Source organism: Borostomias antarcticus, assembly GCF_949987555.1.
Source record: "Borostomias antarcticus genome assembly, chromosome: 3".
Lineage (NCBI taxonomy): Eukaryota > Metazoa > Chordata > Actinopteri > Stomiiformes > Stomiidae > Borostomias > Borostomias antarcticus.
Window position 1 is genome coordinate 15,918,879 of NC_140236.1, and position 20,560 is coordinate 15,939,438.

The window sequence follows — 20,560 nt, forward strand, 5'->3', positions numbered from 1 at the left end:
CTCCAAAGGGGATAAGTTCTGAAAGAATCTGGCCTTCGCTTTCTTTCAGACTGTGTTGAGTGGAGATGTATACACCAGCCTATCCTTCCTGGTGGACATGATGAACGTGAGCCTGGAGCTGCTGGACAACCCCAACGACACCGGACAGAAACGCTCACTAGCCAGGTGGTGCTCCCTCCTAGTCTTGAGTCACTAGAGCTCTGCGCGTTTGTCATTAGTGAAATTGTCTTTGCCACTTGGCTCGGTTCATCTGGTAATTTGTTTGAACTTGTATTCCTCCTCCTCCTCCAAAAGGTTTGATTTCATGAAATCCAAGCTGCTGTTTGAGAGTTTCTCAAACGGATCCAAGTCTGTCAACTTGGTGTCTCATTCCCTCTTGGCGTATGACACACGCTACACCGGGCCTGGCAAGGAAATGGGCTCCGGCGCCAAGCACAACGTCTTCGACTGCATCCTCCAGCCCTCCAAGACGGGCACCAACCGTGCGTCGCTGCAACTGGAGCTGCATTACAGGTCAGTTAACAGAGAAATGTGTCAGTTAGTCAGGCATAGTCAGACCTCGCTGTGTTTACACTGAGCCAGCGCTGCAGAAAGGTCTGGCTGGACTCATCACCACTCAAGGATTGGGGGGAGTAAAACGCTGTATTTCTTTAAACAATCTCAATCGTTGTGAGCGTACCGTTTGCTAGGTAGTTGTTGTTTCACGTAGTCTGGATTGAATCTGATTGGGCCAGGAATCAGATCCGTAGCTACTGTTTGGGCAGTACTGTAAAATGACAAGGCTTATCCCCAAAATCTACATCCATTGAGTCAGACTATGTGTCAGTTTAGCACCGTAGAAATTGTTGGCAGGAATCTGCCTTAAACTGACACTTGACACACCACTGCCTCGTTTCCCCGTCAGGTCCACGCGGGACTCCTCCTGTTTCACCGTGGTGCTCAACAACCTGAGGCTCTTCCTCATCTTCGATTGGCTCCAGCTGGTGCGTGACTTCCTGCGCATGCCTGCGGCGGAGAAGGGGGCGGCGGGCGGCGGCGCGCCTCGCCAACGCTGGCCCAGCGGCAGCAGTGACCCCGGCACCACCACCGGCGCGGTCATGCCCAAGACGGTTAAGAGCGGTGTGGTCACGAAGAGGTCCACGGTGCCAGTCACTCAGGACCGCTACCTGGAGGTCAAGATCAATGTGACGGGTGAGCAAAGACATGAGATATACTTTAATAATCCATGTGAGGGACATTTGGGGTTTCAGCAGTGGGAAAGGTACAGCAGCAGTGGGAAAGGTACAAGGAAAAATTACAAGAGAAATTACAAGAAGCAAAAAGATCTATACAGTATGCCTAGAGATTGGATATATACTGTACATACATACATACAGTACATGCATACATACAGTCTGTATAGCCATATGTATAATAATACTCATTTGAGTATAATAATACTCAAACATACAGTATATAGATACATATGTACGTACATACATAAATATACATGCATCCATACTCAAATATACATACAATACAGTACATACATACACACACATACATACATACATACATTACATAATACACCTTGAAATATTTCACTACATGTGTAATGAATCTATAATATATGAAAGTTTCACTTTTTGAATTAAATTGCAGAAAATATTGAACTTTCCACAATATTCTAATTTTCTGAGATGCACCTGTACAGTACATGCATACGTACAACCATACACACATAAATGCATGCACACATTCACAGCACTCAGGAACTGTACTGGTTTAAGACGCTCACGCATAGATAATATGAACTGAAATCCTGAGTTTGCTGTGACAATATTGTTTTTCTCAGGCACAGAGTTTGTGGTGGTGGAGGACTCGTCCTGTCTGGACACCAGCGCCATCATTCTGAAGGGAACCACCGTTCTCACCTACAAACCTCGCCTGCTGGACAGACCCTTCTCCGGAAGCCTGGCCGGCATCGAGGTAACCGCTCTGACAATGATCATGATAACGAGGATGGTAAACAGTCTACTGAGGCTGCTCAGTCCTTCCTGGTAACACAAGGCTGTTTCTAACATGCCCCCCTCCCCCCCTTTGCCAGGTGTTCTCCTGTTGTCTGGGCAGCGAGCAGGAGACGGCCCTGTCCATCATCGATCCCGTTAACATCCAGGTGGAGCTGTGTGGGAGCCCCACGTACCAGAGCAGCTCTGGCCTGCTGGACGCCTTCAACATCGAAGATTTCCCCCCACTGCTGGAGGTCAGTAGCCTGGCTTCGTAAAAATGCAAAGGGTCTGGAAATCGATTTCTAAGGGGTCTTTATCAACGGTCGCAGACCAAAATGCCTCTGGACGCACTCTACAACCAATCAAAGCAACGAAACATGGGTTAGTCCTCGTATCAAGTGGGTACGGTCGCTGTATCAAACCTGCCCCATATTAGATAAACGGTTGTGATTGGCCCGACCAATATCTGGTCAATTGGAAATCAATTTGAAAGAGTGGATGTCCAGTCTGATATGTGGAGTGAAACAGAATGTGAGCTCACATGATCAGGATAGCTATGCCAGGCTAAGAGGTCTGAGCTCACAAAGGGCTTTTCTAGATATGACCTGTTTCTAGAACATAGTTCTATGTCTTTTTATGTTTCCCTCACAGATCCAGTTCCCTGCTTTGGATATCCGGCTGTCCTACAATGACGTACAGCTCTTCCTGGCTATCGCCAAATCCATCCCCACGTCGGGCTCTTCTGGGTCCAGCGATGCTGCAGATGGCGGTAGCCTGTCAGGCACCTCCGTGGCCAGCCGTGAGCCTTCCACCAGCCAGAAGGACAACTTCAGGCACAAGTCTGAGGCCCTGCTAGGTAGGTTCACAGTTGAGTTTTTGGACCACCAAACATTGAGTTTGATGTCTATAATTGGGGGATCAAACCAACTAAAAAATTAGGAACCCCCTTTTTTTTTTTTTTTTTTCTTGGAAACATGGCTACAGTCAGATGGAGCATCCCTCTTTACTGTATCAGATCACTGCTGTTTATTTTTTTTTATGTTATCCCAGGGCTAGAAAGGAATGTCATGAAGTTCACTAGCTAGACACCACCAGGCTATATGACACCATTCGACTACAAACAATAAAAGCTAGATTCTGTAGGCCGAGGGAAATCCAATGATGTTCATTTCTTAACATTTGATCATTTTCATTGACTGCTCCATGAATTTCTTGCAGTTTCATTCCATTAACGTTACTCTAACATATGAGATGGGCATCCGGGTTGAGGCAAAAGGGGAGTTTGTTCATGTTAGCTAGCTAGCGTTAGTACTATATGCAAACAAACCCACAGCATAATTACTTACAGTTTCTGCATAATTTCCATGGACAGTTGGTATTGCGTGATCATTCAGAAAGAGTTTATCTGAAAATCCTGCATTGTACTGACCCAGGTTGGAAAAGAAATCGGGCAAAAAATGGCTAGCACACACTGCCAGTGTTTTGCCAGTTTCACAGGAATGTTGCCATCAAAAATAAAATGTATCCACTAGGCTCTGCTGTCCTTTGAGCTTGGGAGACGATCTGTGCTGCTTAGTACATCCAAGAACAGAGCATTTTCTGTGTGAAGACATTATGCTAGCTAGCGGGGTCCTTGACTGTGCGTAGAGTGACACGGGAGATGTGAATGGCTTGCAGGGACTGTTTTTTTCTACTTACTTCATACTTTGTGTGTTAGTACAGTAGGGCCATCAGAGACTCAAATGTATGCAAAAACAATGAAAAAGTTAGATTTGCAAACGTGGACCCCTTTAAGAAAATTAGCGAAGGGGAACTCGAATTCGAATTATTTCTGAACTGAAATCCTCCACCTTCTCCCTTGATGCTATCCCCACTTTCTTTTTTTAAAGAGGTAATAGACTGTCTTACCCCTGACTCCTACCGGATATTGTAAACTACTCTCTAGAATCTGGTTTCTTTCCAGACTCTCTTAAAACTGCTCTAGTCAGGCCTTTACTATAAAAAAAACAGCACTAGATTCCTCTGTTTTTTGAGTAACCAATATCCAACAGGCATTTTTACATGACTAATATTGATGAGAAATTCCAGTCTGGTTTCAGAGTTGGACATAGCACTCACTAAAGTCATAAACAATCTTAAAATGAGCGCAGATGAAAAGATAGATTCTTTATTGTTCTTTATGGAAATTCATTTTCATATCTGTACAGTGCTACACATACAAAATAAAGTTTCTATCCTTGTTCATCTCAACCTGAGTGCTGCGTTTGACACTATCAATCATGGAATACTTCTGAACAGACTTGAAACCTAGATTGGTCTCTCAGGGACTACACTGAGCTGGTTCTACACCTACCTCACAGACAGAAATTACTGTGTGAGTCTTGGTGACTATGTTTTGGAGAAGCAAGGCTTCCTCTTTGGCGTTCCTCAGGGCTTGATCCTTGGTCCACTGTTGTTCTCCCTATATATGCTCCCATCTGGATAAATTCATCCTGACCATGGGTCTCCTTTTCACTGTTATGCTGACAAAACCCAGTTGTACAGTATCTCTCTGTAGCACCAGACAACAAAGATGCCTTACATCCTCTGCTAAACTGCCTTACCAGTATTGTGCAGTGGATGAATGGCAATTCAACTAAACCAAGAAAAAACAGTCATTATTGATGGCACAGACACCCAAAGAAATGAAATAATAAGTAGACTTGAAATATGGCCCCACAGGTAAAACCAAAAGTGAAAAACCTGGGTGTTATCCTTGACCATAACCTTAATTTTGAAAATCAGATCTGCAACGTTACTAAGATACCCTTTTATCATCTAAGAAACATTGCAGTGTCAAACCCTACCTCTCCTTAGAGGATGCTAAGAAACTGACTCAAGCGTTGGTGTTCTCACTATTACATTATTGCAATGCACTTTATACTGGTCTCCCCCAAAAAACTTGCTTGGCTGCAACTTATTCAAAATTTAGCAGCAAGAATTCTAACTAAAACCAGGAAAAGAGATCATATTACTACTATTTTGCACTGGTTCCCTGTAAAGTTGAGGATAGATTTTTTCTTTTGTACTTGTGTTTAAAGCTTTGAATGGTCTAGCACCTTCTTACCTGTCAGACTGCCTGTCAGAGTATGTTCCAAATCGCTCCCTCAGATCGCTTGGTGCTGATCTACTGAGGGGGCCTCGGTCAAACAGCAAGAGGCACGGTGATGCTGCTAGATATGGAGCATCAACGATTTGGAACATGCTCCCCCTCACATTAGACAAGCAGCCTCGGTTGACCGTTTTTAAGAGGCAGCTTAAAACATACTTTTATGACCTTGCTTTTAATTGATTTATTTTTTTCTCACTTTTTTCAAATTTTAGTGTATTTTACTAAGCCTATAACATTCTATTTGATCTTACTTCTTTTATGGTCTTCTATTTTTATTATGTCTAAATTGATATTTATGTTTCTGCTTTTTATGTCTCCTTTGTAAAGCACTTTAAACTGCATTTTATCTCACGAAAGGTGCTCTATAAATAACGTTTTTTATTATTGTCTTGATCGTAACTTTTAAACTGGACTGGTACATTCTGATGTGTGGTGTTTTTCTGGCTTCAGAGGGCCAGCTGACGCGGTTACAAGATCTCGGTTTCAGGAAGGAGGACTGCAGGAGAGCCCTCATCCACTCCAAAGGTTAGACAAGTCTGACATTTCATCCTATTTCAGCCAGTACCGATACCACTCCCCCAACATACTATGGATGTGTAATATAACTAAAGGAAAGCGTGTTTGTGTGGCATCATCAGGCCAGCTAGACCAGGCTGCCACCTGGCTGCTGGAGAATGCAGAGACCATGGCGGGTCACCTCAGGGCGGACGCAGACTCCGCCAGCCACTCGGCCCCGCCTCTGTCTGGGGTGGAGGTCAAGGCCGAGAGCGTGTGCATCTGCTTCATCGACGACTGTCTGGACTGTGACATCCCGCTGGCTGAGCTCACCTTCTCAAGTCAGTCTTGATTCCTTGTGCGATTTATATCTGTTAAATTTGTCCTCATACTGTAGGAGTTTACTAAACCTAGTGACCTACAAAAACTGGGAGGTCAAAGGGCGTGCTCCGTCTTTGTGGGGCGGCTGCGGCTATGGCTCAGCAGGTAAGGCGCATTGTCCAATGGCTGCATGGTCAGTGGTTCGAATCCCAGCTCCTCCTGTCTCCACATGTCGAAGTGTCCTTGGGCAAAGACACTGAACGGCAAACTGCTCCCAATGAGCAGGCTAGCACCTTGCATGTAAGCTACTGCTATTGCTGTGTGAATGTGTGTGTGAATGGGTGAATGAGAGGCCATTGTGAAGCGTTTTGGATAAAAGCGCTATTAAAGTGCCTTCCATTTACCATGTACCATTCTGCCGTGCCAGGGCTGTACATGCTGCAGCGGATCGGCTCCACACAGGAGGGCAACGCCAGCTTCTCTCTGTCAGGAGACTACTACAACAGAGAGCTCTCAGGTGAGACAGGCTCCTACAAACTGTTTTTTGCTGTGTGGTAGTGATGCACGGTCGTGATCAAGCGTCAGGTTGGTACAGTAACAATGGGTGGTGTTGTGGTTCTCATGTCAGGTTGGGACAGTAACACTGGGTGGTGTTGTGGTTCTCATGTCAGGTTGGGAGCCCTTCATCGAGCCGTGGCCGTGTTTCCTCACCTGGCAGCAGCAGGCGGCGGGCCGCCTCCACCCGCCGCGCCTCAAGATGGGTGTTCGCGCCAAGCAGAGGCTGGACGTCAACATCACCTCAGTCCTCTTGGGTACGTAGACCCAAAATAAGACAACCCCCCCTCTACACACACAAAAAAAGTATGATTGTTTTCAAAAATACCTTAATGTCTGTGCTGTCCGACCCCTGACCTGCTGCTGCCCTCTCCTGGTGGGTACAGAGCAGTACAGCACCACCAAGAGCTCCTGGTTGGCTGACTACTGTAAAGAGGCGGAGCCGGCCCCCCAGAGCTCCGCAGCCCCTCCCTCCTGGATGGGCTCCTCCGTCGACCCCCCCTGCTTCGGGCAGAGTGAGTCCCGGCCACAGGCAACGTTGCACTACACACATTTATGTGCACATACAAGTACACACACACACACACACACATAGTAGACTAAAGTGTGTGTACTGTATATGCATACAGTATGAAACTACGTGTGAGCTTGTGATATGAAAACTGTTGCACGTTGAAGTTAATGTGGGGCTGAACCAAACATGCCATTGCACTGTAGGGTACACTCACTAACGTATTTATTGGTTAATGATGTTTTAGGAAGCATTTTGGAGCATTTGAGTGTGTTGGCCCTACTTGTTTCTATAATGTATGGATTTCTTTGCTACCAAGGTATGATATCACAAATGTAGCCTAACTTGCACTTGCGCTCTTACTAAATTAGTTGACATGACACTTTACATGATTCCTCCATCTAAAAGACAGCAAGTCATACTAGGATGATAGAGGGTTCAAGTAAAAAATCACAAATCACTCTTCCCATCTCTTACTATCAAGACTATATTAGCCCATATTGTGTCTCTGCTAATCTGATTGTAAATCCAATCACTGGTCATGATCATAAAGACTACAAATCCCACAATCCTTAACCCTCTTGTCTGAGCCCTTGCATGTGTCTCTCCTGTGGTAACTGTCTCTTTCTGCTGTCAGGTGTCCCTCTTGCCTACCTTAGAACTAGGAGCACTGCCAGCTTGACCTGCCTCGAGCAGCAGATTCACTGCAGATACAGTGCAGGTACAGTTCAGAGGTCAGACAGGCCAGCAGAGCCGCCGCCCACACCGGCTAGATGGAACAAGAGTCATCATGCTTGGTGTCGGGGGATACAATCCAATTAAACCTGCTGTACAACATGAATGCAGTGTCAGGTCAACTATTGATTAGGTGTGTGACGGAAATATCGTGACACAAAATTTCAAGATATAAAAACCTGACTATTTATTTAATTATTACTTATGTAAAGCGGCTTTGGGTACCCAGAAAAGCTCTATACAGATTTGATGTATTATTATTGTTATTATTATTATTATTATTATTATTATTATTATTATTACTATTATAGGACAGGCTGCAAATGAGCCATTATCACCTACTAACTCGCACACTCGTCTGTATGCAGATCAGTGCTTGTATTGGATCAATTATGTCCTGATATCGCGAGTTATAAAACATTACAAAATGGAACTACACGGCAAACAACAACATTGTTTTGCATTTTGTGTCTTTTGAACAAAATATTTTTTTTTCATAGATTCATCATTCTTGTTTTGTTAGACATATTGTTTTAATATCGTAGCGATAGCGTGAACCCAGCATGGTGTATCTTATGGTCTGAGCTCACAGGATCGTTAAACCCCTACTATTGATGGCACACACCGACTGAGCCCTACTGTACCCAACCACATACTGTAGTACTGCATTGCAGGTTTGATTGCATTCGGACCTCAGTATTGGACAGACTTGTGACAGACTTTCCCTTTTTGCTTTCTCTCTTATCTTCGCTTCTGCTTTTTCACCTTTTCCTTTAACACATCTTTAGTTTAATTTTGCCTGAGAATGGCTTGTGCATGTCATTCTTGCCACCAGTACATGAACCCTCACCTGGATGTGTAAATCTATTGTTCACCCTTTCTGTTTTTGTGGTGGCCAGCTTGGAGGTAGGTTGGCTACTAGCCTGTTGTACACTAGCCTATTGTACATCCATGTTGGCTAAGTAATATACAGTACCCTCATTGCACCATTAGCTTTTACATTCTTATATTTATTATTTTTATGTAGCTTATTTATTAATAATACACTTTCACAAGGTCCAATATTATTAGAATCTCACTGATACATCTAGAGATGTATTATTTAATGTTAGATGTTATGTGTGCTGCTGCAATATAACATTTTGGACATCTTATGAATGCCCTTCAGTGCATAATATAATTATGTATATAAATGGCCAGAATGTTGTATGTTTACATTTTAAAATATGATTTCACAGAATCATGTCAGTTCTTGTTTTTCCTCTGCTCGTCATGATTTCTGTCTAATGGTGCGGACGGGAAGCTGACGTTGTTGCCCGTCCCTCCCTGCCCTCTAGCGGACGTGAAGCTGTCCAAGCGCCGGCAGCCCTTCGTGCCCTACGCCCTGCGGAACCACACGGGGTGCACCATGTGGTTCGCCACCCTCACCACCACCCCCACCAGGTGACAGAACCCTCTGATATGCGGACCGGAACAGATATGGACACACACTTCATAAAGAGACTGTAAAGAAGAGTATTGTGGGGGCACTTTCCTGGATCACCTACATGTGTCTAACCTGAGTGGTCCCCCCCCCCCCCACAGGGTGGCGCTCTCTCACAGCGGCAGTGCGGACTCTATATCTGACGTGCACGGACCGGGAACAGACGACACCCACAACGTCAGCCAATGGCGTGAGGTGCTGCCTGGAGAGGAGATTCCGTTTGAGTTTGAGGCTCGTGAGAAACTCAGGCACAGGTATGGGGTTAGCGCTGGGCTGGGGTGGCCATAGTTTTCATACAGGGATCTGTTGCCATGTGTGTGTGTGTGTGTATGCGTGCGTGTGTGCACGCTAAGTGTGTGTGTGTGTGTCTAAGCAGCTTTTATCCTGCCTCTGCAGACACACTCACGAGCTGAAGCTGCATCAGTTGCTGGTGCGCGTGGGCGGCTGGGAGCAGGTCAAGCCCGTGTCTGTGGACAAAGTGGGCGTGTTCTTCCGCTACGCGGTGCCAGACCGCAACAACCCCTCCAACACCGTGAGTCAGATTCCCCCACCACAGTCCCACCACAGCTGTCAGATCCGTGTGTGTGTTCGTTCGTTCGTTCGTTCGTTCGTTCGTTCGGCTAACTCTTCTGTCAAGGGCCAAAATAGCAAGTTCAAGGAAAAGTTAGGAAGTCACTTTTGTTTTGTTTTGTATGATATTGCATGGCCACATCTACGTGATGGAAATTGTCTTGCTCCTGTCTCCTTTTCTAGGTTGGCAGTCCTATCAGCAGGACCAATATCATACACCCACACGTCTATGTAAGTCTAAACCTTCCTTGTGTACCACACTGAGAGAACATGACTTTAGCTTGATGCCGATGTGTTAATCCTCTCTCTCTAGTTTTCGGCTCTGCCCCCGGTCCGGGTGGTGTTCTCCATCACCATGGAGGGCAGTGCCAGGAAGGTCATCACCGTGCGCTCCGCCCTCATGGTGAAAAACCGTCTGGAGGTGCCCATGGAGGTCAGGCTGGACAGCCCGTCCGCGCCGGACAGTAAGTCAGACATTTTTTTTTTGCGCACGGACCACACAGTACATGTCGTTGCTTTAAAGGGGCACAGTCACGCTTGTTTAAGTTAATATTATTTTGATGAAATGCTTACATTTTGTGTCTTTTAAAATTACTGTCAAGAGTAGCCGTTTCAGTACACGGAAGACAGAATTGCGGAAATGCTTCCAAAGGTTTGCCCTTTGATTTTTTTCTGCAATTTGGTCTTCCATGTAGGGAAGCGGCTACACTGATGATGATTTTAAAAAGGCCTACACAGAGAATTAAAAGCCCCACTATGTTGTTGATTTCATCTTAAAATATCAGTTTCAAAGTCGATCTATTGGTGTGCTGGATTATTATAGCGAGAACAGCATCTCTTCCATTCCCACAGAGGGGTCCGGCGGCCTGTATTTGCACTATGTAACTTTTGACCGCAAGCCGCGGTTATTCTCGCATGAACGTTCTGCTTTACCTTTAGCTCTCCTCTTCGAATTTGCCAGCAGACTCCGTTTTCCTCAGCTTGTCAGTTGTCAACAAATGCATGTGAGAGGCGTAACAGGCATCTCTCAGCGTTTTACGACAATGGTACTGTGGTTGTAATGGCTCTAGTGGCCTTTAGGAGCCGCTAAAGTGCACAAAACTGGACCGCTACATAATGGGGCTTTAAAGGACAATGCTCGTTTTTGACAACCTGGACCTTATTTACGACATATTATAAGACGTTTGACTCACCGAGATCACTTTGGTGTAGTTCGGAGGCATGTAGAAGAAATTTAAAATCCAGCGCAAGCCAGTATATCCATGTAATGGCGGTGGTTGGGGCACTTAGAATGCAGTTTCTAAAAATCTATTTTCTGCCGCGAAACGGTTGTTTTCATCAATCTGTCTTGATGAATCGCTAGTTGTGCTTACATAGAGCATAGGCCTGTTGTGGTATTTCACATGCCTCTGTAATATGATCTTTAGAAACGTCTTTAGACACGAAATAGCTTCCTCACTTGCTCCAGCACGCATGCGCACAGCGTGCTTGAGCAACGATTGCGCGCTGTGCGCATTAGTGCTGGAGCAAGTGAGGAAGCTATTTCGTTTCGAAAGACGTTTCTAAAGATCATGGCATGTGAAAACCACAACAGGCCTATGCTCTACAGTATGTAAGCACAACTAGCGATTCATCAAGACAGATTGATGAAAACAACCGTTTCGCGGCAGAAAATAGATTTTTAGAAACTGCATTCTAAGTGCCCCGACCACCGCCATTACATGGATATACTGGCTAGCGCTGGATTTAAAATTTCTTCTACATGCCTCCGAACTACACCAAAGTGATCTCGGTGAGTCAAAAGTCTTATAATATGTCGTAAATAAGGTCCAGGTTGTCAAAAACGAGCATTGTCCTTTAAGTATTTAATACCAATAATATGAACTTAAACAAGCATCCACTGATACTTCAATACCATCAATAATCATCATATATCAGTCACTGTGCCCCTTTAAAGGAGGAATGAACCCAAGCCAGAGCGTTCCTCTCTGTTCTCAGAGCCGGTAGTTCTGCCGCCCATCCTGCCTGGCGAGGCCTTGGCAGTGCCCCTCCACCTCACCTCCTGGCGGCTACAGGCCCGGCCCAAAGGCCTGGGCCTGTTCTTCTGCAAGGTGCCCATCCACTGGACCAGCGTGGAGAGGCCCGGAACGATCAGCAGCAGCAAGAGGGAGTGCCAGTCTGCGGACTTTGAAGACCACCTCAAACGCAGCTTCAGGTAAGTAAATAGCCCTTTTAGTATAAAGAAACCAGGGGTGCAGTCATATTCCCTGGTTTTTCCTCTCCCCTGTCTTCTTGTCTTTTTCACCTGCGTGCTCTTCTCCTCTCCCATTCATCACCAGGTTTTGTGTGGTGATCAAGAAGGAGAACTACCCGGACCAGCAGCCCGCCAAGACGGTGTCGGGCGGCGCCCAGCAGATCTACCGCCAGCCCGGCCACACCATCTACCTGCTGCCCACGCTGGTGCTAGCCAACCTGCTGCCCTGCGACATCAACTACTACATCAAGGGCACGTCCATCAAGGGCTCCCTGAAGCCCGGCAAAGAGGCCGTGCTGCATGCCGCCGATACCTCCCAGAACGTGGAGCTAGGTCAGAACTGACTCCTCTGACTGGAATACTGACCTGTACTATGATAGGCCCCTTGGGAATAGTATCTGCTTTTTACTAAGACATTACATTATACTCTATACACAAACATCGCATACACATTACACTTCGTACACTTACTGTACACTGACCACACTCCATTTTGTATACTTTTTATACTGCTCTTTTGCACTGTCCTGTCTTTGCACTGTCCTGTCTTGTCCCTGCACCCTGTCCAATGTTGTCTCCATGTTACGCACCATTGACCGAAACAAATTCCTGGTATGTTGAAAAACTACAATGGCAATAAACAAATTCCCAGTATGTTTTAAACGACATGGCAATAAACAGATTCCTAGTATGTTGAAAAAACTACATGACAATAAAACAAATTCATAGTATGTTGTAAACTACATGGCAATAAACAAATTCCTAACTTTAACATGGCAAAAAACATTTCTGATTGTGTTTCTTTGCTGTTCCTTCAGGGGTTCTGCTGGAGAACTTCCCGGTGTGTAAGGAGCTGCTGATCCCTCCCGGGACGCAGAACTACGTGGTGCGCATGCGGCTGTACGACGCCAACAAGCGCCTCCTCTGCCTCACCATCCGCATCGTGCTGCGGGCGCAGGGGGCGCTCAAGATCCTCATCTCCTCCCCCTACTGGCTCATTAACAAGACCGGTAAACCCTCTTCCCTCACGTCTTAAGCTCACCTTCACCTTAAGCTTACTTCCCTTGTAGAGTATCCATAGGAGTCTAATAGAGTTTTGTTTATATTTAAAGAATGATTATAATTTCAAGACTTCCCATATTTTAGTTCTAGTTCTGATTTGTGTGAGATCAAATTCCACATCATAACGTGTGTTTTTCTCCTCAGGTTTGCCGTTGATATTCCGCCAGGACAACGGGAAAACGGACGCAGCCGGCCAGTTTGAGGAGCACGAGTTAGCCAGGAGTCTCAGCCCGCTGCTCTTCTGCTACACTGACAAGGAGCAGCCGGCCATGTGAGTGGACTGGACTAGCCTTGTGAGACCATCCTGATCTCTGCAGATCAGTCTGGACATCCCCCTATCACCAAACGGGCCAATCAGGGACTGTTTTCTGACTGCTGTTCTGCTCCCTAGTAGAAGCCCCTGAATGGTTCCCGTGGCAAAACAGTCTCCCGACAGTCTCCTGAAGCAACGAGCAGTAACATTAACATTAGTAGAATAAACAGCCAAGTACAGTTATTGCAGAAATAGACTGAATAATAACAATTAAACAAGAACAGGAGCAGGCTATGCACAGTTTCTCGGAGGAAAAGACGTTATCGCGGTTCTTCCGACTGGATTTGCCAAATGTTTTATTATGCTGAAGGAGTTAGTCTGTCACGGCAAGTACTCCTGCCCACAGTAGTCATTGTAGATAGGGGGAAGGCCAGACCGAACGTGAGCTCGCTAGTACCTATCTCTAATTCCCTCTTTTAGAATCTCAGCTTTCCAATAGGGTTGAGTTGATGACGTAATGATGAATATTTATTGGACCTTCCACGGTTGTGAACTCATACTTCTGCCATGAACACCGTCACCCTCGTCCTCTCGCTCCGGTCATGAATACTGTCACCCTCGTCCTCTATGAACACCGTCACCCTCGTCCTCTATGAACACCGTCACCCTCGTCCTCTCGCTCCGGTCATGAATACCGTCACCCTCGTCCTCTATGAACACCGTCACCCTCGTCCTCTATAAACACCGTCACCCTCGTCCTCTCGCTCCGGTCATTGACACCTGGTTGATCTCCCTCCCTGTCCTCCCAGGTGTACGATGCGGATCGGGAAGGGCATCCATCCGGACGGCGTTCCTGGCTGGTGCCAGGGCTTCTCCCTGGACGGAGGCAGCGGCGTCCGAGCAGTGAAGGTCATCCAGCATGGGAACAGGCCGGGTCTGATCTACAACATCGGTAAAGAGAGGCTCGAATACAACTGAATTCCACTGAACACCAGAACACCTCTCTCACTTACTGTGTCTTTACAGTGCTTTAGCATCGTCCCCAATCTGTTGTTTGCACACCGCAGGCATCAACGTCAGGAAAGGCAAGGGCCGCTATACAGACACCCACATCGTGACCTTCGCACCCCGCTACCTGCTAGACAACCGCTCCTCTCACAAGCTGGCCTTCTCCCAGAGGGAGTTCGCCAGGGGCAAGGTGAGGCCAGAGGAATCTGAGAGCTCAAGATTCAAGATTGCTTTATTAGTCACATGTAATGTACGGTGTACAGTCACAGTGAAATGTTGCTGTCGACTCCAAGATTATGCTCTGTACAGATTAACTCCAATACTCAATTTACAAATTACACAATAAGTAAAATTTCTATTCAGTATAAATATAAGGTAAGATAAGATAGATACCGGTCTGGATGGATTATGTAATGCTGTATATGGATATAAATAAATAAATAACCCGGGGTGTTATGTACATGCTATAGTTATGGGGGGTTATGTGCTTGCGTTATGTACACTACTGTAGATATAGATTCTATAGATTCTGATCCTCTGTGTAGTATATGATATACTCACGTTTGGTTCTGACTCTTGGTTTGACCTGGCGCTGTGTGGTCGCGCTCGTCAGGGCACAGCCAACCCAGAGGGTTACATCTCCACACTGCCGGGCTCCAGCGTGGTGTTCCACTGGCCCAGGAACGACTACGACCAGCTGCTGTGCGTCCGCCTCATGGACACGCCCAACTGCACCTGGTCCGGAGGCTTCGAGGTCAACAAGCCCAAGTCTTTCCACATCAATATGAGGTGAGCTAAAAATCCCGCTTCCCACACCAACACACATATTTTTTGACACCACACACAGAAAACTTGATATAGGTCTAACACTTGAAGTGCGGTCGAGTGAGGTGGTATGGGTGGGTTTTTTTTCACAAAAGGGACACGCTGAGGAACTGTTTCTTCCTGCGTGCTGAGATCACGCTGAAGGGCGCCACTTACCAGATCACCTTCAGCGACACCGACCAACTGCCGCCGCCGTTCCGGATCGACAACATCTCAGAGGTTAGAAACACGCCGACGCTCCGCCAATCTGTCGACCGCTCTGTGCTTTTGTAGCCCACGAGCTGCGGAAAGAATCGACCCCCGAGAGGTCACTACCAAACATGATTCCGTTCTCTCGCAGGTGCCTCTCCAGTTCTGGCAGCACGGGGTGGCTGACCTCCGGCTGCACACGGAGGTGAAGGAGGGCTCGGTGCTGGACTTTGCGTGTGACGAGCCCACCCTGCCCCCCTACCTCACCCTCATCGTCAAGGGAGCGGGCTCCTCGGAGGTCACCGCTGACATGAACTTCTTCCGGGAGTACAACAAGCTCTACTACGAGAACTTCATCTACATCGCCGCCACACACACCTTCTCTCAGTACGTACGCTAGCCTCTCCCGGACCCTCTGCTCTTGGCGAAGGCCTGTATTGGTAGTAGGTAGCCTGGCTGCTGCGCTGTGGTAAGGAGCTGTGGTTCCCGCAGGGATGCTGGGAAGAGGCCCGTGGGGAAGAAGCGCCTGGTGAGCTGTGCTGAACTGGTGCTGGACGTGGAACCCAAGACCCAGAGAGTCATCCTCAAGAAAAAGGTACAACTGCTCTCTCTAAATGTACCCTGAAATTCCCTAGGCCCAACACTCCAACCAAGAACCCGTGAATGCTAAGTAACAACTCAGTTCTGCTTCAGATGACATGCATGCAGCTTATTAATGCTTCGTTAAAGGAGTAATAAAGGGAAAATGCATGTTTAGCCCTGTTTTAAGGTTACTTATGATCATATACAATGGTTCATATCAAAACGTTGACAAAACTAGCATTTTCGAGAAAGTTGATAATTGCTCTACCACCGTTTTGGTCATACAATGGATGTGGATGGGCATCTTGAAAAATCATTCAAAAACATGTTAAACTCTCGATTTCAAAGATGAGAAGCTCACCGAGGGTGTAATTGGTGTCCGTTGGTGTTCTGACATGAAAGTATGAATCCTGTAGGGTTTTATTGATCATTTTATGAAATCCATTGACTTGTATTGACGCGACCGTTGTAGATGTGTAGATCAATCCACAGAGGGGATTCAGGAAGCGGAACTACTTACGGTAGCTATTGTTTATGTTAGCTAGGCTAGCTAATTTGCTCACTGCTCACGCTACTCTTTCGCTCACAGACAAGGAAGCCCTAGGCTACAGTTCAGAAAACAGCCACAAAAATAGTCACCTTTGAATTGCGACTGTAGGCTAGAACATTAATGTTTATTTCAATTGCATGAATCGGATTTGAGGACGTAGGCTAATTGGTTTGGGATTCGCGAAAGTAATATGTGTTTACTAATTTCTCTTTCCAGTTTTAGCTTACCCTTTTTTATCAATAAAGCAGTGTCATTATATCCACGGACATCGCAGTAGGCTATGAGGATGAGGAGGACATAACTGTTGAGAAACAACTGATAGGCGGGCTGGGCTAAATAAAGAAATGCCACAATGCATGACTAGATATATAACATTTTTATTTAAAAGTGCAAGAGGTTAGGCAACATGTAGGCTTCTCATAACATTTTAATTTAAGGCCTACGGCTGCGCTGATTGGAATTCATAGGCTAGGCCTATAGTCTAATTTCGGCCTTTTATCAGATAGGCTAAAATAGAACAAAACTCTGAAAATAAATATAGCCTACTTAAATAAAGTGTAAGAACTTACAAAGTGGCTAATTTCCATTCGATATAGGCTTTTCCATTTTCGCCTCAAGCTCCGTACCTCGATCGGGCTCGCTTGCTATGGTTGCCCGCTAGCCTAGGCTATAGGCAGGTTTATCTTACGGCTGTTTTTTCATCACATAGGCCTACTAGCCAATAGCCTACACATTAACGGAACAAAATAAATTGGCCTATTCGTTTTTTTATATTCAAAAGGAATCATAATATATGGAAATTTAATTTTAGCCTATTGTAGACCTAATACAATTAGGCGGAATTATTTTGTCCGGACATTATCACCGGAGAGATTTTAATATATCGGACTTCAACGGATTTTTCCGGACAAAAAACGGTAATTACCGGCTAACGGAAACCCTGCGAGTGGGACCTGTTGCTAACAGCTGACATGGCAAACCTTTCGGTCCATGAGTCTGACTCCTTGCCTGTTGAAAGTGAGTCCTGCTTGTACCACTAGTATTTATGTCCGAGCGAATAAATCTACAGTTTTGATAATTTCATGCTGTAAGACCACTTCTTACAATTCTATTTTTCTAAAGTTAGTCTTAGCAAAGGGATTATTATTATTATGCTTCAACACACACACACACACACAGGCGCACACACACACACACAGCTGGCAATAAGAACTTACCCCAAATTCTTCCACTCGTTCGTCTTCTGTCGTTCCTCTATGTAAAGTCGGAACAGCATCACGTTTGAGGAAGACCCTTTTGGGAGATTTCTTTGAGAATAGCCTAGGCTTATAACATTTGTCCTCAAAATGCAAAGTGCACACACGGTGATCTAAGACCCGAAGAATATCCACGGGTGTGTTTACGTCCAAGTAATGAAATTCTAGCCACAACTTCAATCTTGCTGGATCGTTGTAGGGAAGTCTATGACAAGTTACAAATGAACGGATTTTGCCACAATTGGCAACGGCACAATAGTGTGTCATTGTTGAGATCCCAAACAAATGCTTCGCACGAGCCTGTCTTGTTGTTACGGCTAGCTTTTCAAGGAAGGAAGCTGAGCCGGAATCCACGGACGTCGCCTACCGCGAGATCAAGGCATTGCGCGTGATTGGAATCAGTTAAAGCGGAAGTTTACACACGTATGTGCTGCGACTAAATAGTTTGATGCTAAATATTTTTAAAAAGCCTTTCCAGATGAACTAGAATCTTACTTTATGGCGAATTATATGTCAGAACGCCAACTAACACCTAGGTGAGTTTCCCGTCTTTGAAATCAAGAGTTTAACATGTTTTTGAATGATTTTTCAAGATGCCCATCCACATCCATTGTATGACCAAAACGGTGGTAGAGCAATTATCAACTTTCTCGAAAATGCTAGTTTTGTCAACGTTTTGATATGAACCATTGTATATGATCATAAGTAACCTTAAAACAGGGCTAAACATGCATTTTCCCTTTACTACTCCTTTAAGCCTTTGTAAAGCCTCTATAAGCACTACATTGATGTTTCACAAACCGTCTATAACTATGTCAACTATGTCAACCATCATGCTTTAAAAAGGGTTCACAGGTCGATGTCATATTCGACATTGGTGGTTAAGTCACACAGTTATGCCACCATTTATGAACCTTTTATAAAGCATAGCATACAGTTATAGATGCTTTGAGAAACATTTATGTAGTGCTTATAGAGGCTTTATGAAGGCGTAAATTAATGGAATGAGTGGCGTTTATAAGCTGCCCTTCATTTAAAACGGGCCCAACTATTGTAATAATATTGCGATGTTGTTGCTGTGGTCTGTCTCAGGAGCCAGGTAAGCGTTCGCAGCTGTGGAGGATGACGGGTACGGGGATGCTGTGCCACGAAGGCTCCTCCCCTCCCCAGAACAAGCCGGCCCAGCCACGCCCCTTGGACTCCTCCCTGGTGCTTGACATCGCTGGACTGGCGGCCGTCACAGACAACAGGTCGGTCTGCCTTCCTAGACTGTACGATGCATTTCCATAATAAAAATAATTATATTACATTTTATTTGAGACGCCTTTCAGGACACCCAAGTTCGCCAACATTAGTTCCTTCACTGCACCCTGACTGTCCCTGTCCCCCCAGCTTTGAGCCGCTGATGCTGAGGAGGCCGGACTCCCGCCGCAGCACCACCCAGACCTGGCACTTCAGCTGCAGCATGCTGACCTGCGGCTTGCCTCGCCTGGTGGTACAGGTGGGTCCCTTCCGAGTCCCTCTCTGACACACAGGAGAGACCCTCCTCTAATCATGAACGGGCCAATCAAATGCACCGGATGTTTTTCCATCACACGGCTTTGTCAGAGAGAAATCGAAACGGTATTCTTCTACTGGTGAAATCTCAGTCTCTCTTTGCAACTCGAAGTTACTGAATTGAGCTGGGCGTTTTCTTCCGTCTTTGTTCTCTCGCTGTTGGGAAGGCCAAGGGCGGTGTAGCGGGACTATATGACGGGGCGGAGGTGGTGCTGGGGCCTGACTCAGGGCTCATGCAGCCAGGATCCGAGCAGCAGTTCATCAACCAGAAGATGCGGCCCGGCTCCGGGGTGCTGTCTGTCCAGGTGCTGCCTGACGGACCCACCAGAGTGCTGCAGGTCAGGGGCTCCTCCAGCGTCCAGCTCCAGCAGCCGCACAGCCACACACACGGCCACACACACGGCCACACACACTCACCACATTTTACTAGTAGAGATCATCAGAATCATCGTGCATTATGATTTAGTCGACTTCTTAATGCAAGATCTCAATCTAATGATTGAACCGAACCACTAATAGTTGAACTAGCGCAGTGTGTATACATTTTATGCCGGAATTTTGTGTAGACTTGGCAGAAATGGAATATAATATAATATTCATAAGTATGTATTTAATTTGTGTATAATCCCATGCAAATAGGAATCCTTATTTTTTCGTTACCTTAGAAGGAGCACTTTATATCTACATAGGGAGCGGTCCTTTCATGGAGGCAGCCATGTTGCAACATGTAATTGTATTCAGTCACCACGAGATGCTGCCAAAAATCACACACTGCACCTTTTAATCTGTTGCTTTGCTGATGATGTGGTTCTGTTTCTAGATCAGCGACTTCAACCAGCGGCGCATGAACCGAACGGCCCCAAGTACCGAGGAAGACCAGAGCAAGGACAGCGTCCAGAAGAAGGAGCCTGAGCAGGAACTAGAGGTGCAGTTCATGGACATATTATTACAACACACTCACAGCAGTGTGGAGCTGGTGAGATCAGAGAGTAAAAAACCGTTTCATTAACCGTCTCACTGACCGTCTGACTGGTGTCCAGGTGTTGGTGAACTTGGAGGAGGGCGTTGGTCTCTCCCTGGTCAACAAGCTGCCAGAGGAGCTGGTGTTCACCACCCTGTCAGGCATCAACGTCCACTTCACCCGCACCGCCGCCAACGAGGTGCTGGAGCTCAGTGTTCAGAACATCCAGGTGAACACTCGCCTGCCTTTCACAT

The 20,560-nt window shown here is 46.1% G+C and overlaps 1 protein-coding gene across 1 annotated transcript in view; it reads left to right on the forward strand.

Moving 5' to 3' along the window:
* The window catches only part of vps13d (vacuolar protein sorting 13 homolog D), a gene marked incomplete at its 5' end in the record, with an annotated part of 79,493 nt that overhangs the window by 17,750 nt on the left and 41,183 nt on the right, over positions 1–20,560 (forward strand). Inside the window, 32 exons of the mRNA XM_084436354.1 lie at positions 50–165; positions 295–513; positions 905–1,191; positions 1,835–1,968; positions 2,087–2,242; positions 2,640–2,844; positions 5,590–5,664; positions 5,778–5,975; positions 6,383–6,472; positions 6,627–6,767; positions 6,897–7,025; positions 7,659–7,736; positions 9,094–9,199; positions 9,341–9,493; positions 9,636–9,771; positions 9,993–10,040; positions 10,123–10,273; positions 11,808–12,024; positions 12,149–12,396; positions 12,882–13,073; positions 13,270–13,396; positions 14,188–14,330; positions 14,446–14,576; positions 15,000–15,175; positions 15,307–15,430; positions 15,552–15,787; positions 15,893–15,995; positions 18,881–19,038; positions 19,181–19,289; positions 19,513–19,683; positions 20,166–20,270; positions 20,386–20,535. Coding sequence (XP_084292480.1) covers positions 50–165; positions 295–513; positions 905–1,191; positions 1,835–1,968; positions 2,087–2,242; positions 2,640–2,844; positions 5,590–5,664; positions 5,778–5,975; positions 6,383–6,472; positions 6,627–6,767; positions 6,897–7,025; positions 7,659–7,736; positions 9,094–9,199; positions 9,341–9,493; positions 9,636–9,771; positions 9,993–10,040; positions 10,123–10,273; positions 11,808–12,024; positions 12,149–12,396; positions 12,882–13,073; positions 13,270–13,396; positions 14,188–14,330; positions 14,446–14,576; positions 15,000–15,175; positions 15,307–15,430; positions 15,552–15,787; positions 15,893–15,995; positions 18,881–19,038; positions 19,181–19,289; positions 19,513–19,683; positions 20,166–20,270; positions 20,386–20,535 — 4,812 coding nt within the window. The remainder of the gene's footprint in view (positions 1–49; positions 166–294; positions 514–904; positions 1,192–1,834; positions 1,969–2,086; positions 2,243–2,639; positions 2,845–5,589; positions 5,665–5,777; positions 5,976–6,382; positions 6,473–6,626; positions 6,768–6,896; positions 7,026–7,658; positions 7,737–9,093; positions 9,200–9,340; positions 9,494–9,635; positions 9,772–9,992; positions 10,041–10,122; positions 10,274–11,807; positions 12,025–12,148; positions 12,397–12,881; positions 13,074–13,269; positions 13,397–14,187; positions 14,331–14,445; positions 14,577–14,999; positions 15,176–15,306; positions 15,431–15,551; positions 15,788–15,892; positions 15,996–18,880; positions 19,039–19,180; positions 19,290–19,512; positions 19,684–20,165; positions 20,271–20,385; positions 20,536–20,560) is intronic.